Source organism: Marmota flaviventris, chromosome 9 (assembly GCF_047511675.1).
Source record: "Marmota flaviventris isolate mMarFla1 chromosome 9, mMarFla1.hap1, whole genome shotgun sequence".
NCBI classification, from domain to species: Eukaryota; Metazoa; Chordata; class Mammalia; order Rodentia; family Sciuridae; genus Marmota; species Marmota flaviventris.
Genome location: NC_092506.1, coordinates 87,204,344 through 87,223,147, shown reverse-complemented (window position 1 = coordinate 87,223,147; position 18,804 = coordinate 87,204,344). Strand labels below are relative to the sequence as shown.

The window sequence follows — 18,804 nt, the reverse complement described above, 5'->3', positions numbered from 1 at the left end:
GGAAGAAAGGAAGGTATACAGATGTAAAGAGATCATTCCAGGTGTGGGGAGGAATAACAGCATGGAAAATGAGCCAGGTCTGAAGGAAATGGGACACATAAGGAAGAAATATGTAGGAAAGTTGTCAGAATTAATGGGGTCTGACAGTTTGGTGTCAAAAAAAGAGCTCAGATTCCAAAAATACCAGGAGGGAGGCACTAGGGAAAGAAGTTTGCCAGCAAAAACTGGGGGCTGAAAAGCCACGGTGGGATTCTGAGGCAGTTAGTCGATGTGAAGAGACCAGGAATCGTAAGTAATGGTCTTCATCCTAGAACTGAGGATTGTTAGGCTGACAAGTTGTCCACAAACCCTCCATGGGCTTCCAAAGGTCCCCTAAACTGAATGAAGTTTAATCAGATCCTCAAAGGGTCTAGGGCCTAAGTTACCAATTCATTCTAAGGGATTTAAGGACTTAGCCGTCTGGCAAACAGAATTTGGACTTAAGTCTGTTATCCCCAATAAAACATAAAAGTTAAATCCTAAGCCTGAGTTATGGCCTGTAGTTCTTTTAATCCCAGCTCAGGGAGTGGCCTGACAAACTTGCCAAGTGCCAAGTTTCCAGGAGTGAAATGGCTCCAGCTAAGCAGAAGTCCTGGGAGCCAGGCAGGGACCAATGCTTCCCACCATCTTGGCTTTATCTCACTTTCTCATATCTTTAGGGCATCACAGGTGGGTTCCCATTAGGAAATAAATTATGTCAAACACATTTTAAAATGTTATCATCCCTTCCCTTCTCACTGTCACAGTCACTGAAGTGGGAACAAGATATTTCATTTTTATTTTAAATGACATTTTAAAGACTGGCACAGGAAGAAACAAATGGCTGAAATTAAATATCTGATTACTTATGAATTTATTAATCCTTCTTTTTCATCTCATGAGAATTGAGATGTATCTATAGCAGAAGAGTACCTTGACTCCTGAGCCCACCTCTACTCCTCACTGCTGCCACCTTACAGAGATGCTCATTTAAGCAATGCTGTAACATATTAGGGTGTCACTTTTAAAAATGTCAGGAAAATGAAGTAAGCTTGCAAAGACCAGCCACCTGTTCTTTCCTCTAATGTGCTTTACACTAAGGAATCTGTTACTTTTTACACTGACTTAGGAAAATAAATGACTTCACGGGAAAAGTCAGGCAGATTCCAGTTCTATAAGGAAAGGGAGAAAGAACAAAGGGAGAAAGGGGCCTCTGTTTTTTTGTTTTTCTCTTTACCTAAAGGTTTGGCAAATGGGGCACTTTACTGGTGAGGTTCATTCATGTGCAGGCAATGTACATCATTTTTTAGAATAATGTACTTCATTCTTAGAGCAGTTTTAGATTTACCAAAAAAAAAAAAAAAACTGAAGGGAAATACAGAGAGCTCTCCTATACACGCCTTCTCTGGCATTCCCCCACATATAGCTTCCTTTATTATTAATATGTTGCATTTCTGTGGTGGGCTGATTACACCTGATGAGTCAATACACATACATTATTATTATTATTATTAACTGAATCCATAGATGACATTAGGGACCACTTTTTGTACTGCACTTTCTATGGGTTCTGACAAACGTAAGACACTCACCAATTATCACACTATCAAACAGAAGAATTCACTGCCCTAAAAGTACCCTGTGGTTCCACCTATTCATCCCTCATGCACTCACCTCCGAGTATTTTTACAAATAATAATTTTTGTTTTTCAGTAAAAGGGATTGAACTCAGGGGCACTGGATCACTGAGCCATATCCCCAGCCCTATTTTATATTTTATTTAGAGACAGGGTCTCACTGAGTTGCTTAGTGCATGGCTTTCGCTGAGGCGGGCTTTGAACTCACAATCCTCCTGCCTCAGCCTCCCGAGCTGCTGGGATTACAGGCATGTGCCATCATGCCTGGCTACAAATCATAATTTTTAATAAGAATACACTGTAAAGGTTTTTTGTGTTGATTGTGTTGATTGTGTCAATCCTATTAATTTACAGGAAAACTAAACACTTACCGGCTCAACAAATTCAAACTTCTTCTTTTCCTGAACTTCTTGAATTTTAAAGACATACTCTAATGATGCTTCGTAGAAGTTTTGATGTTCACGGTCAATCTGTGTATCTGCCTAAAGAGTGAAAAATAGGCAAAGCTTGATACAAGGAGTGATTACTGATGGACTGTCAGTATATCGAGAAGAATTCAATTTATATATTACTCCAAAGTCTTCGTTAAAAGCTAACTCCTGCAAAATGTGTTAATATAGCACTTATTACGGTCCTTGCTCACAAGTGATTATAGCATATGGAGTTGAGAAGCATCCAGAGACACAGCATAAAACAGTATTATATATAATAATCTAAGACATATTAATAAGTAGAAAAAAGTACAGTAAAAAATTACAAAAGAGGTATTTTAAAGATTGCAGTAAAAGTTAAAACTGCTTTGCCACTGAGCCACATCCCCAGTCCTCTTTTTTAGACAGGGCCTTGTAAGTAGCTGAGCTGGCCTCAAATTTGCGATTCTCCTGCCGTAGCCTCCCAAGTCTCTGGGATTATAGGTGTACACCACAGTGCCCAGTTTAAGTTGAATCTTAAGATGAATAATTGACAGTGAATCATCCAAAAAAAAGGAAAAGGTAGGAATCATTCTCATAAAAAACAAGCATGAAAAAATGTGAAGAGTTGGCTACAGAGTAAATACACGAAGGAAGCAGGGAAAGTCAGGTTAGCATCACACTAAGAAAGATCTAGCACACTGAATAACAAAGATAGATCTTAATCAAGGAAGAAGTATCTGAGAATATTAAGCAGGAGGACTACATTACTAGGTAAAATCTTGGAAAGACAATTCAGTAGCAGAACCAGAATAAATAAGTAAATAAATAATCAATGGATATAACCTCACGAAGTGTACTCCATCACTGCTGGGTACATTTATTCTTTCTTATTGCAATAACGTTCTTTTGATAAAGCTGGGAGAGTGTTACTGAGATCATTTCATTTTCTCTCTGACTTTGCCTCTCCTTCCCTTTTCTAGGATGGCTAACATCCTCAGATGCACTCTTTTGTTGTGTGTTTGCGTGTGTGTGTGGGGGGTGGGGTGGGGGGGTGTGTATGTATGTATGTGGTGCTGGGGATTGAACTCAGGGGCAAGCACTCTACCAACTGAGCTATATCCCCAGCCCCTCAGATGCACTCTTGAGAAATGACTTTAGTTCTGTGGAGAGACAGGATTCACTTTTCCTGCCCAGCTTCATACTCCTAGCTGCCAGCTGAGATTACTAAAAGTAGATGAAAAGGATGGGCTCTCTGGAATACACTGTCCATTAGCAATCTGGGAAGAGAAAACTGCTTTGGAGCCATTTACAATGCTAATTTCACAAACAAAAGCTAAAAAGGAAAGAAAAAAATTAAGTTTCTTAGCTGGGGCATCATAGCACCACAAGACTTCATTTGTAAACCCTTAAAAAATTATGTACTTATTATGCACTTATTTATATAAAAATAACCCAATATTATCAGCAACTCGTTGGGATTTTTAAAGTTGAGGATTCCAAGTTTATAAACTAATACATGTGAAATTACATAAATCATAAAGAACATTTGAAATAAAAACCTTCTGAGCTCTCAAAGATCATTTAGGAAAGGCAGGTACCACTAAAACAAAGATCAGCATTTCACATAAACCACCTCTTTTCTTCTTCCCATCACTTAGGGAACCAAACTATATATAAGGATGAATTAAGTGAATAATGAGAGGTGGTGGTACATATAGTACATGTTTAACAACTGCCTCTTTAGACAGTGAAGCCTGATTTGAAGTTAGTTGCTGGTTTTTATGGTGCAAATTGTCCCAAAATGGCCAGTTTCAAACCACAAACCCACTATCACTGAATGTAGGAATTAGAGAATGGGCTCTCCAGAGAAAGCTTCAGTATACTACTAGGTGAGAGATGTAAGAAAATTTTCAGTTTCCAAGGCAACATTCTATTATGCAGGTTATTTTATTCACTTTAAAAAGATGTTATTGATTGTGCTATGTAGCACATGGAAGAAACTAGAATCCGGAGACACCTTTAGAGACTAAAGTGGTTATTTCTAATCAACAGGTTGTCCAGAAAAGAGTTAGTACATCAATCCTGTCTGCTGTCTTTTGACAGGTCTGCTTACGAGGTTGGCTGGTGTCCCATGTCTGGGAATATGAATTTCAGGATTCTCATCACTAACTGGTAAGAATGGCTCATGTGTCTAAACCATTTGTGCAAACAATATGGTATATACTGAACACCTTCTTTCAAGAGCCTGAAATTTGGGTAAATTCCAGGCAGAGTGCGTATGTGATGTTTCTCCAATAAAAACCCTGGGCATGGAGCCTCTTGAGTAGTCAGAACTCAGTGCTGGGATGTTGAGCACATCCTATGAGCCTCCAATAAGAGAAGACTCCTAGAAGGTTGCATCTGGCTTCTCCCAGATTTTTCTCCATGCATCTTTTCCTGTTGCTGATTTTTCTTTCTATTCTACTGCTGTAATAAATTCTACCATGAGAAGGACTATACATGTCTTTCTGAGTTCTCCTAACAAATCACTACTATGGTGGGTGTCATGGGACCCATGAGACAAGAGTATTATATAATTTCTTCAGAAATTTATTTGCCAAGCACAGTATCATTCCACACCTCCCAAAAGATGGGGGTGGGGTAGAAAACAAAGGGTTAAAGAGAAATAATGATTCTTGCCAATTATACAGGTTTTCAAACACTTATAATCTAGATAGACAATGGAAATTCCATATACCAAAGGTGCTCTAAAAGGTCATCCAGAGTGTACAATGTTTACGGAATATGACAGTGTCATTTCTTTTTGTTGTAAGATTTTTTAAAAAAATCTGATATAAGTGCTGTTAGTACATAAAATAACGGCAGTTCACTAGCCAACACTTGATTATAAACCTTGTAGAAAGTGGTAGTTTACATTTTGTATTGGATTAGTAAGGTAACAATATGATTTATCATTTACACTGGGAGAATTTTAAATACAACTAGCAATAATTATACCAGAACAACAGGTGTATAATGTTGTTTACACCTGTAAAGTAAGAAACCAAATTAATTTCATAAGAAAACCATACAATTCTACAGATTACCTAAATTCCTCCCTAACTACAATAAGCTCTCTGATTCAAAATAGGGTGAAAGTCTCATGTGATATTTGATGAATCATCCCCAAAGGAGAAAAGATTTAAGATGGGCTCTGAAAAATAGAGATATTTAGAGTAGGCAGAGATAAATGACAGGAGTTTTAAGGCAGAGAGTCGAGAAATCAAAAATTATGTTTCCATGGATCAAAAGGTTTGTAACTTAACAATTGGTATGGAATAATCAGAAATGGCAGATAAGGTAGCAAAGACAGAAAGCGTGAAGACTACACCCTATTGACAGTGCTAAACCTTGAAGAAGATTTTGACAAGATCCATGCTGCATTTCAGGAGGATTAACATGAGCTGTGTACAGAATAGCTTGATAAAATGTGTGGCAGGGTACACATGAATGTAAGATGTCTTATTAGTAATGGTAAAAGCATCTGGTGCACCCCCACAAGAAAGCTAAGTAGAAAGAAGTGAGCATGAGAAGCAAGGGAAAAGTCAATGATAACTGACACAGAAATAATAACAATATTAACAGATAATTAAGGAAATTGAAAATAGGAGCAAATTTGAGAAAGATGGTGATGTTTAAGATTTTGCATGTATTACCAAGTGGTAATCTAAAGTGGTAATCTGGGCACTGCAATCTGGTCACCCATAACATTGTGACCTGAGAGACATTATAGGAAAAAAGGAAGAAGGAGAAACTTCAAGGACAAATTGCAGGATAAGAACAGAGGTACAAGAACTGAATCTAAGGGATTTGCTTTACTGAGGCAGTGGGGATAAGAGGAATCTCTTCAAAGGGTTATCTAGTGATACCCCTTTACTTTTTCTTCTACCTATAAAGGAAATAAAAATCCATTATTATAAATTCATTATTCATTACTATAACATAGAAATGTTAAGAATTATAACCCCATTCTTAATATTTTGATGTGTAACACACAGTGATATATACACATACACCTACCTTACAACAAATCTGGGGTATTACTGTATATTCTGGTTTAAAAATTATTTTCCAATGTAAGATGGATAGTTCTACCACTTTACATGGTTTCTTACTGAGATTTTATATATAAATTACAAAATGTACATTTAATAAATATTACCTAATAACTTTCAGTGACTGTCCTTAATCATATCACACTCAATTTTTGGTCACACTATATTTTTCTATTTACCTCAATTATTCTTCTGTGCCATTTTAGATGTTTCTCAACTTTTGCATTATGAATAATTTGTTTATGTATATAATATTTACACAGTTTTTATACTCACCTCTGATCATTTCTTTGGAGCAAATTCTTCCCAATAGAAATCATCTTATTTACCAGATACATCTCAGGTTTGTTGAAATATGATATCAAATTCACCTCAAGAGTGATTAAATCTTTTTATGTTCTCCACAGGAGAACAAAAAGTATGCACTGTTTCCCGTGTCTCCACTAACAATAGATATTATTTTTTAATAAACTAATAAGGACATCTTGTTATTAGTTTGTATTATTTAATACACGTAACACTGAAACAAGGTTCATTTTAGTTTATATTTCCTCTTTGATCAATTCCTTCTTGTATCCTTAGCTCATTTTTTCCACTGATTTCAAACACTTCTTATGTGTGAGATGGAAATACTATGTCATAAGTTGTACAGATTTCCTAATGCATTATCTTTAATTTGGTTTAATGTCTTTTTGAAATAATTACTTATATGCATGTAGGCCTTTCTATATTTCCTTTATGATCTCTTTATTTAATCCTCAGAAATTATTCATTCACATATTGAATATTATTTCTTTTCATCCATTATACAGCCTGTAAGCTTGATATGCTTGTTTTCCATTCCACAACCGTTCACTTCAATAACCTGTCTAATGGATGGCCTTGGAACTTCATCAACACAAGCTGACCTTTCAATTCAGGGCTGGAACTGGCCAGCCACTTATTTTCTATGAGCAAAATGAATAAGGAGACAGCTATGCAGGTGAGCAGGCACAGAGGGGTCTTTGTGAGAACAAACTAATGAGCTTGGTGCTGACAGAAGGGCCAAGGCTGCTCTGGAAAGGAACAGATGACATTTAAAGCCATGTCACAGGACTAAACGCAGTTGTGGCAGAATCTCCTTGTAACAGGTCTGACTCCTGGAAGCGTGGGGGGTGAAACTTCCCAAGCCACATTTTTCCTTGTCTATATTATATACCCCCAGGAGCTGCTTTAACACAATTTAAGTTAAGTTGTGTGGGGGACTGTGCCTCCTGGCAAAGAAGTGTGTGTATTTTTTTATGTTTGCAGAGTGAGATGAAGAGGCAGACATTACTAACAATGCTACAATCTTTTACAGCCCTCAACTAAATACAGAGTACATATTCTATTATGCCATAGCCTAAGGGACTGAGGCCACTAGCAAGGAAATTAATAAATACTGAGCTAAATTGTCAGGAGAAATTGAAATATAGCCTTTAGGGGACTTTAGAATAAAGCTATCACTTCTTTGAGACGGTTTAAGCAGTGTCTTGACTAAAAGGGGCTTCTCATATTCACCAAGCACCTGAAGTTCAGTAGGAACTCTAAAAACCACCTTTGATTTTGAGGCAGGCAATTTTTTAAATGGCACCTGGCCACTGTCCTTAGTATGGCAGACGCTGGGTACTGGTGACAATTAAGGAGCCTCTGTTCACTGCCATAATATAATCTCTTTCTCTCTAAGGTTTATGCTAATGATGTATAAATAGAAATATAAGCACTTAAGCATTTGGAACATGTAAATGAAATTTTAAATAACAATAAGCAGTACCAAACCCTTGTAAAATTAAATATCCAAGAAATTTAAAACAGAATCTAGTTATTTTAATGACAGATTGTCTTTCATTTCACTTTTGTCGCAAAACCTTTCCGTAAGCACACAACCATATACTGAATTATGCTTTTTAAACAGCATGTTTTAATAATAGAAGGCATAGGTTAAAATTATAGGTAAACATTAAGCAAAACCAAACCTCCCAATAAATATTAACCAGCTATAAATGAAGAAATGGGGTGTTCTCAATGAGAACCTGTACATTTTTTTGGAAAAAAAAAAAAGGAATCAGAAGAACAAAAATAACATTCCTAATCCTTTTTGACACTGTGAAAACTTTGTAATACTCCTAACTTATTAAGCGTGACTTCTGGCTAAATTTGAAGGTATGGGAATTAAGTAAAAGAGTAAGGAAAGCAGAGGTCTGAGTTGAATTTGAAAGATAGTTCAGGAAGGGAGGAGGCTCTACTGGGAGAAGGACCTGGATGATACATATAGAAGATGCACCACTGGGATAACTAGAAGTACAGTACCCAGATTCCCTATGAAGTTCTGGATGGTAGCAGTGAGCCCCCAGTAAGCCAATTTCACAACCCCAGCTCCCTCTACAGGACATGTCTGAGAGAACCTCGGGGTGGGGCTTCACGATTTTGCTGCTCTAATGACAAGGCAGATTTTCTGACATGTCCTATCACTGAAAATGGAACTGTACTATTCCTTAGTGAAAGGACTACTCTTGACTTTACTAAATTACTATTAGTTTTCAGCCATGAAAAGATACTACCAATGGGAGGAACAAAACGTAACATATTTCAGACAAAGGGAAGAAATAGCTGCTAGCAGGTATATTTGTTAGTAAAATATTCCTGTTCATTTGTTTTTAAAGAAAATTGATGTAAAATAATTGAGATTTTAAAACATATGGTAATATAATGTTTTCCTTGAATTTAGAAGCAAAGCTTTAAAAGCAATGTGACAGATATTTTAAATTTAATGTAAAGGCAATAACATGAACTTGACAGGTCCTTTCTCCTTAAAATATGTCCAACAAAAAGAAAGGGGAAACGTCTTGTTTCAATTTTTCTCTTTGTTGCGAGAAATACTAATCTCACTTGAAACCACTAATATTAAATGTCATAATGTATCTAAAGTAGCTGTCCATAGTAAGCTCAACCAAGTTAGCTAGTGTTATTGTTGTTTTATTAAAAGGTAGATTTTAAGGTATTTCTAACTTTGAAATTTTTGACTTTACAGGACATAATGTTAATGTCCTTTTCTCATTTCAATTGGAAAAGCTCACCTCTTGCAAATGAGATTCCTTTTTCTTTGCTGACAAATTCAAATGCTTGTCAAGAATAGAATAGTATTTTTCACTCTCCTTGTCAAACTTCTTCTTTCCATCCTAGGGAATAACAATGACAACAAAAGAGATTCATATTAGAGCATCAAAAAGCCTTTATTTTCACCACTCCCAGCAAGTGTCCAATAAAATCATTTAATAACAATTTAGTGAGTTACAATTGTATGCAAATCCTTAATCCAGCAGAGAAAGAAGAAGGATATGAAGCATATCTTTTGAGTATGCATTCAGTTCTCTAAGCAGCTTTCCAGCTTTGGGGAAGAAATATATGTACAAACATGAAAAGCTGCACCTCTGTGGGCACAGGAACTGATGTGGGTAAGTGTAGCCTGACTACAGCAGAACCCTGGGGAAGCCCTGCAACCAACACCCCAAAAGACACTCTGATCTAGTAAGTCTGGGAAGTGACTAAGAGGAAAATGACTTTTTTTTTTTTTTTTTAAATCTTTGGTGATACAGAGGAGTTAACAGATAACCAATATACAGAACTACTTTCACTGACTCTTTTCATGCATCATATTAGTTTTCAGCCATGAAAAGATACCCAATTTTCAAATAAATTATTCTTAACAAGGAGAAAAACAGATTTTTTAAAATGCTAGTATTTTTAAATAATTAAGTAAGAAATTTAAAGTCAAATCAAGACAATTAACAACATCTTGAATCACATACTCTGAATATAACTAATATCTGACTTTTACTTATTCCTAAAATGTCATTTTTTTTGGGGGGGAAGGTAGGGGGTGTCAAACTGGGGGAAGATGTACCTGTAAAAATGCAAGTCTTCTATGGAGGAAGGGGATAACTGTACCTATTAACTTAAGGCATACTTTTACAGAAATACAAATGTAGGGAAATACCAAAGGGAACAGGACATATCTGGGAATACAATCTTCTCCAATTATAAACATTGTACCCACCAGGTAAGTCTTTTCCACTCATGAGCCCATATTAAACAAACATTATAACTACACTCCTGAGTTTCACTGGCTAAAGAAGTATAATTCCTTCCTTTTATTTCAGTGTCTCTGGAACTGCAATCTCTGTATCACCTGAATCTGAGTCAAGTGTCTGCTTTTATAAAACACAGATTTCTACCTTCCTTCAGGAATCACTGTCTTTTAGAAAACAAATTATATGATGGTTATGCACAGTGCTTTGTTTCTTTACATGCTTGAATTCCTAGAAGGGTTATTTTAAGATGACAGATGGATGAATGGAGGGAGGGAAGGATGGAAAAAAAAAGAGGGAGGTAGAAAGGAAGACCTTTAACTTAGGGGGTCTTCCCCACTATTCTGAGGTTATCAGATCCAGAGTGATCTCTTAATGCTATTTTCATCTATTGGCATTCTGAACTTTCTTCTCAATCATATCTCCAGGAACACATCAAGATCTATTTCCACATGTGGAACTGTAGCAGGTGAGCTGGTAGAATTGAATTGAATAAGAATAGCAAGTACGGTTTTGTTCTAAAAGTTGTGAGTTTTAGGCTATTTGAGAAGTATAATGTCAGTACTTTGACTATTGTTTGTATATTGAAGCATTACATCTATAAAAAAACAAGGGAAATGTAAAAATGCTCAGGGATTTGTATTAACTAAGGAGAAAAGGGTAGTCTCACAAAGAGAAACAAAGCTGGGCCTGCTGGCGCACACCTGTAATCCCAGCTACTGCGGAGGCTGAGGCAGGAGGATTGCAGGTTTGAAACCAACCTCAGCAACTTAGTGAGACCCTTAACAACTTAGTAGGACCCTGTCTCAAAAATAAAAAATAAAAAGGGATGGGAATGTAGCTCAGTGATAAAATGTCTTTCCATCCAAAAAAGATGTTTTAAGGAACTTACATAGCAAAATATGAAGTAGCAAACCCTATTCCCTGAAAAAAAAAAAAAGGAACAGAAGCCCAAGCATTTGGATGGGAAGACACATACTCTGCTGCTGAAGCAGACTCCCTGGTGAACATTTCATCTTTTGCTCAGTGGATATTCCTCTTTAATCTGATATTTCGGGTCTACAACTGACTTGTCCAACCTTCCTTTCCAGAGGTTTCTCTGACTAACTGCTTTTGAGCTCCCTATTCATGCTCCCCACCCCCACTAAAAGCCACTCACTCCCTGTGACATCAATGTTCATTTCTTCCACTTTCCACATCCTCAAATTATAGCTACTTTTAGCTTCCAGTTCAAACAAACCTCATTCACAAGTCCCTTCTATTAATTCTCCCCCTTTTGAATGCTCAAATATCTTTATAAATGGATCTTTTATGGTGTCCATGTTCTACATTGTAAGAGGGAATTTCATGTAGATAGCCCACGCACCTCAAACTGAATATCTAATAAGTGCTCAATAAATATTTAATGAGCAAGTAGAATTCTTCCTCTAATGTCTGTGGACTCCACAGACATTCTATTTGCTCAACAAACTGTTACCCATGGTACAGAGGACAAACAGTCCAACTTAGACCCAATGGCACTTCTTTGGGGAACCAGCTGCATTTCACTTCAGCAGAGTGACTCACTTTCATCTGACAATAGGCACTCACAATTTCTCACTGGGCAAAGAAGTAGAAACTAGTTTCAGAAGAGGACACAGCTGTACTGACGACACTTGCATCTCTGTTTTCAGTTAGAGTTTGGTGAAATTTTTGGAAATGCTAATTCAGCACCAATACATTAGCATTTCTGGCAATACAAAAATCATTCCTAGAACCATTTCCTGGCCTCTTATTCAAACCTTGGCCCTTCACACAACCAGGCTAGCAAAAGAGAACTACTCAAAGCTTCCAGTGATGTGGACAACAAAAACCCACTCAATTGGAGCATAAAATTAAAAAGCGAGATGAAAGGCCAGACCACACAAAGGACAACTGTAATCTAGGGAGGCATGCTATAGAAAACAAAAAGCACTTCTCCCTGCAACTCTCACCACCCTCAAAGACCAGGATTTAGTCTCACATAAGCCAAGTCTTATTTGGACTTAGCAGCAGAACCCTGTACAGCTACCTCTTCTCTGTATTGTTACTTGTTTTAGACATCAAACTAAGACTTTTCTGAAACCAGTAGTGTTCAAGGAAACGAAAAATAACCCATGAATATTTACTTCATGCTGTGCATGATTACTGTCTTCTTATTGCTCTGGCAAGATTTAAAAGGGTGAGGAGGACTACATATTATCCTGGTGTGATCTTGTGCAATCCACAGTAAATGCATTTGAAGTAGGTAACCACTTGAAATCACAGTAAATTAATAATCTTGATGAAAAAAGAAAGGAAATGAAGTAGCAGGGGATACTCTAAGACATGCAAACATATATAAAGTAGTACTGTTTCTAGTTACATGTCTATGTAGATACACAAAGACTTTGAGACAGAGGGCAACTACTATATAATATAGTTCTAAAAATGGTAAATCAACCCCCAAACCTAATTGTATCCAGTTGAAAGTAAGTTACAGCTGGTTCTACGATCAGTTGGTTTCCCAAATACACTGCAGTTACCCTGAGTACAGTGATCATACTATCCCTTAAGCACTGTGGTCATGCTACACCGTCATTTCATGCGCTGCATTAAAGAATGGGAGGAAAACATTACAGCACAAACCACAACTAGCAACTGCAGTATGAGAATTGCTGCTAGTAACAAAAAAGTTAAATATTTATAAAATTTTAGGCACAGAATGTGTATGTGTGCGTGTGTGTGTGTGTGTGTGTGTGTTAAAATACACATGATTATTAAAACAAGGCTAACCCAATGCCTTCCACTGACCACAAGAGGGTACCAAAGATGAAGAACAGACTCTACCACAATGTTTAGATAATTGAAATAGAAATCCTTAAAATGTTTTCTAATCACAATTTTTTCATTGTTTTTTAGTATAAAATACTACTACATCATGTACAACCACAAGAATGGGATTCTAATTAGAATAAGTTATATACCATGCATGTATATAATGTCAAAATACGCTCTACTGTCATGTATATCTAAATAGAACAAATTAAGAAAAAAGATTACTATAAAGCTGTATTTTAAGTACCACTACTAGTAACTTTTATCTTAATGTTAAATTATTTTAGAAACCAAGGAAGTAAATAAATATTTTCTATATTTCTTTATAAAAATAGAACATACATTCAGGATGTGTTCATCATATTTTCAGGAAGGCAACAATGCCATAATTGCCACTCAGATATTGTGAATTTCCCCATGCAACTAATAATGCCATTATGTTGGTACAATGATGATCTACAAAAGCATTATTTATGTATTTTGAAAAGTCAATTTAATATATAACACTAGAAATAGTGGTATGAAAAATAGTAATAAATACCAATAGGTAAATTTCTACTTCCTAAACATAGGAAATTCTAATATATTATCTCTGCACTAGACACTAAAATAAAAGAAAGAATAAGAGGAAGCCCCAACAACCACCCCGGAGTAGATTTCTCCCTCTTCTGAGTCTGGGATCTATTCCCTTCTTAGAAGGACAGCCTAGTGTGGCATCGACATCTCTCATTCCCGGAAATACCAGCTTTCAAGATGTTCCAACCAGATGCTGCTTGAGTAACCTGCACCCAAAGAGATTTTCAGAAGTCCCACTCGTTGAGAATCTCAGTGTAACTTAAACAGTAATGTCCTTCCTGTGGGTTATTACACTCAATGGTTCCTGGTCTTCCCAGCCTATTCTATATCAACTCCCTATCCACAATCTGCTGCAAAACAGACATCTTAAAGAACTTCTTCCTAGGTACTTGTGCCATCACAGTCTATCACATCTCCCTTTTCCCCATCACTTCACAACCAGGTAATTAGATTCTCAGGAATCAAAAGATTCCTATTTGTATAAGGCATGACTACAAAGTGGATACAATAATATGCAAACAGATAATAAGGGCACATCAAGGGTAGAAAGAGACAATACAAAGAACAGGATACCCTGTTTATTGTGTACCAAATTGTATAACATATGAAGGGTTGCTCAAAGCCATTGGTAACTGAAGAGAAGCAAACAAAAATCAATGAGCTATTCGTATTTTATTTATTAGATGCTGCCAAGAGTTAGAAGGCTGATTGAAGCCATATGCTGAGCACATGTGGAGATACCTTGTGTTCTACTGGTGAACTGTGCAGAGGTGCAACACTCCTAGAGAGAAATGTTGCACTACTATGCAGCAGATATGGGTGTCCTAAGAGTCAACTTCTGAGAGTACATCCCCAAAAGATGATCCCAGAATTCCAAAAGAAAAGATGAAAGCGGGTGCTGATGAAGGCATTGTCTTTGGGCCATAAGGGCAGCTGGGGTGTTCATTAGTAGAAACATAAAAAGTATTAGATGTAAACCACAGAGTTAGAGGGAAATATTAGATGTGAATGGATCTTAAAACAGTTCTGGGTAGAAAAATTTAATACAAAAAAATTAGCATATAACACAACATCATTTATGTAAATTAAATGTAAGTAAATAAAACAGGGCTGTTAATTTAAAAAGAAAATTAGATTTTAAAAGATGAGTAAGGAAATAAATAGGACATTCATGTGAGTAATAAATTACTGAAAGAAAGTATAGGGAAGCAATTACTAAAATACAATACAGGAAAGTTCTAGAACTGATTTTTTTAAAAGTTTCTATATTAAACTGGATAATTATGTATACTAAACAATGAATGAGAAGATACCAAGAAGACATACCACCATAAAATATTAGGAAACCATGGAAAAAAATGAAAACCTAAAAGCAACCAGTAGGAAAAGCAGAGTTTACATAAAAACCATTAGAAATCAGAATGACAATGGATACTCATTTGCTTTGCAAGAAGCTATAAATCAAAGAATTATGTGCCTTCAAGGTTTTGAGTGAAAACTAATTCCAACCTACATTTCTATACCCAGCTGACACAGAATTGAAACTGAGGGTAGAATAAAAATATTTATAAAAGTGAAAGGTCTCAGAACTTTTACTGTCCCTGTACAATTTCTCAGGAAGATACTGAAGGAGGTACTGAGGGAATAAACCAAAAAGTGAGATATGATATCTGGGGAAAGGGGAGCTCAAAGAGGCAAAGGGAACTCAGAACTTCCAGGAAAGCAGAGGGACAAGGAAAGCTTTGAATCTTAAAAGAGCCTGTTAAGATTAAAGCTCTGGGAGGAACATCTCTAAAAAAATAAGTAAAATAAAATAGATCTGATGTGTTTGGACATATTAAGATGTTCTATGATTATATCTGTGTATTTGGAAAAAGAAAATGAAGCAAAATTTGGGTATTAGGCAATTATTAAATTTAGGAAAAGCAAAAACATGCAAAACAATGTAATCATAGACATTATTATGGCTTATCTATGAACTATAAATTGTTATGTGAACAGTGAACACTACAAGCAAACTGTGTCTGTGTGTATGAAGGAAAGTTATGTATGAAGTAGGGGTGGTTACCGTACTATAAAAGGATGCTAAATCTTCATCTGTCATAGTAGAAAGCTAATTTCATAATGTTAAAATTGAAGAGAAAAAGAAGTAGGAAAGTAAACATAGTATTTAGGAAAATGAAGATAAATGTGAAATGGTAGCTAAAAGAATTGTGAATATTTGCCTGACGGGGGTTGGGGGAGAAGCAGGATTTTGGAATAGAGATGAAGTAAAAAGTATTGAGATTAGAATTTATGTGCCTTCACATATTACTGAATTTTAAAAAAATTTCTGTATTTCCTTGGTAATTAAATTCTTTGAAATTAAATTATATTTAATAAGTGAGAGAAGAAAAGGAGAAATAATTAAAGGAAATGGGACACACAAAAATTGGAAAGTTTGTAAAAATGGATTAAAATTAGAGTGGAGAGAAGAAAATGTTTTCTAGGGGTATGCTGACATCTTGCTCACAAGTAGTTTTTTACCAATTCATCCATTAATTTGAATCTGTTAACAACATCGATGCTCTTGAATGACCAAGATTAGAGGAGTAAAAAAGAAACTTTTTAAAGTAGTTGGAAAATAGTTTGCTTGCCAGGTACCCATACAGAAATCCTACATGGTATGCATAATTAATCCTCATTTTATAAGCATGAAAATATCATCCAAGATATAATCTGAACAAAATCACTGAGGCTGGAAGGGGCAGAGTGGATAATCAACATCAAGCCCATCTGGTTCCCAAACTCCTTCTCTTTGCACACTAAAATGCAGCTTGAGGAAGTAGCAAATTAGCTACAGAACTTTGTTTCCTTTAAAAGGAAAAAGTGGGGTGAGTATGGGGTGGTGGGGAGAGAAAGATATGGAACAGAAAGAGGAGAAGAAACAGAAAAAGGAAATAAAAGGAAGAGAGAGGTTGAAAGAATTCGAGGAGACAAAGGAGGGGAAAATTGGAAGCACAGGAGGTGTTGGAGTGCTATAATGCTATGCTGGAGTTGGGGAGAACATGCTGTTGATGTATATGATGGCACAGGATTCTCAGTCCTTTTGGTCTGTGTGGGTCTGGAATCGGGAAGGTGGACATGATGTTTGGAATGACTATAATTGGAGCAGACCAACCAAGACATTATGAATGACCCTAAGGTTACATAACTCCTCGTTCCAGACAGGATATTTGGAATATTACCCCTGGGGAATGGAATTAGGACATTTCCTAATTAAAGTTACCCAAACATTTTTCCATACTGGACATTTCAATGTCTTTGCTCTTCTGGAATGACAGAGGACTTAGCAGAAACACTGTGGAACAATAAGATACTATGACAAAGACTACTTAAGAGTACTTGGAACAAGCACTGTGGCTGAAAATGACAGATGTAGTTTTTTTCTACTCCCTACAGTAAAAGCAATAGCAAGTAGATATTCACCTCAGGAGAGTACACTAGGTAAGAAATAAGAAAGCAACTCCATTAGTTCCCCCCTTAACTGACCAATACTTGTCTGTGGATCAGGAACTGTCCTGCACTTCACAATACTACCTGCTCCCCAACACTTGTGGGAGAGCCCAGAGTTGACAGTTTGGTACTCCAGAAAAAGTCCAGGTGATAACAGTAGCTAAGATGCTGTTAAACTTCTCTGTACAAGAGCAGCTGCAATTTCCATGACAGCAGGCACAGTGCAGGTGTGGTTGGAGCCAGGCCCTGAGCATGTGAGAGAGACAAGGAGTCGTCCTAGGCCTGGGTTCCTCTCTCAGCAAGACCCAAAGGCCAGGAAAGGGGACCGATACCAATACATACATTCCTAAAATCTACACAAAGGATAAGTTCTTTATTGAATATGTTATAGTCATAATTTTACAATCAGGAAAATGAGGCATGTGATTTGCAGGTATATAATCACAACCTTATTCTTGAGTCACCTTTTTATATTTTTCTATCATGGGTTTTTCTGAAATATCACATTTATAGGTAGAAAGAAATAATGTATTATCATGAATCTCATCCTAAAAAGTGGAAAGAGGTTCATGGAAAATAACTATTTCAGTCAGCAAGACTATAGAATCCAGATTAAAACCCCAAATCAACAAAAATAGTGCCACTATTTAAATCTTTAAAGGAAAAATCTCTCTCTCTCTCTCTCTCTCTCTCTCTCTCTCTCTCTCTCTCTCTCACACACACACACACACACACACACACACACACACACACCACTAATCCCCATAGGTTGAAATGTCTTGGTTACTGGCACATAATAAGCCACATGGGCCAATTCTAGGAACTCTCCATTCCTGAGTATCAGCTCATGGAATCCTTTTCTTTTTAAATGGTTTTATCAAAAAACCCTTTCGACAAGAGCTCCATCCTTGATCACAATAATAGAACCCCTGAATTACAACACTGCACATAGTTGCCAATAGTAAAGAGTATATCGCCCAGTCTCTTAGCAAAAGGACATGCCCAACTCAACAGGCTTTCATCAGTAAACATGAGGAGAAGAATTGGGGGCAACTTCCAGAAGACTTCCCAGAACACCTGTGCTGCTGTGCCCTATCCTTCCCCCTCACAGGGGCAGCATGTGGTCTCACCTGTACTGTAGAATGCCCTCTGTGGCCTTCTTCTGACCTCCTTCCTTAACTTTTGACCATAGGATAGACAGATGTGTGTTTGTGTTTTGAAGAGTTATGTCAAAAAGACTGAAGCATAAGACCCCAACTATGAAACTACTTGAGTAAAACATGGAGAATGCTTCAGGCATTGAAACAGGCAAGTGTTTTTGGACAAAAACTTCAAAGCACAAGGAACTGAACCAAAAATGGGATTATATCAAATTGAAATCCTTTTGCACAGCAGAGGAAACAATCAGCAGAGTACAGAGACAACATACAGGAGAAAATATCTGCAAACCATACAGTTACAAGGGGTTAATAACCTGACTACAGGAGGAGCTCCAAAAATTTAATAGACCCCAAACTAAATGCCTTAATTAAAAAATGGGCAATAGAGCTAAGGAGACACTTCTCAAAAAAAAAAAAAAAAGACATAAATGGCCAATATGTATATTAAAATTTTCAACATCACTGATCGT

The 18,804-nt window shown here is 36.6% G+C and overlaps 1 protein-coding gene across 1 annotated transcript in view; it reads right to left on the bottom strand.

The window, feature by feature from the left end:
- Positions 1-18,804, bottom strand: part of Arhgap42 (Rho GTPase activating protein 42) — a 261,757-nt gene that overhangs the window by 62,759 nt on the left and 180,194 nt on the right. The window contains exons 5-6 of the mRNA XM_027930617.2: positions 9,258-9,359; positions 2,027-2,137 (exon numbers count right to left, since the gene is read on the bottom strand). Of these exons, the coding sequence (XP_027786418.1) occupies positions 2,027-2,137; positions 9,258-9,359 (213 nt within the window). The remainder of the gene's footprint in view (positions 1-2,026; positions 2,138-9,257; positions 9,360-18,804) is intronic.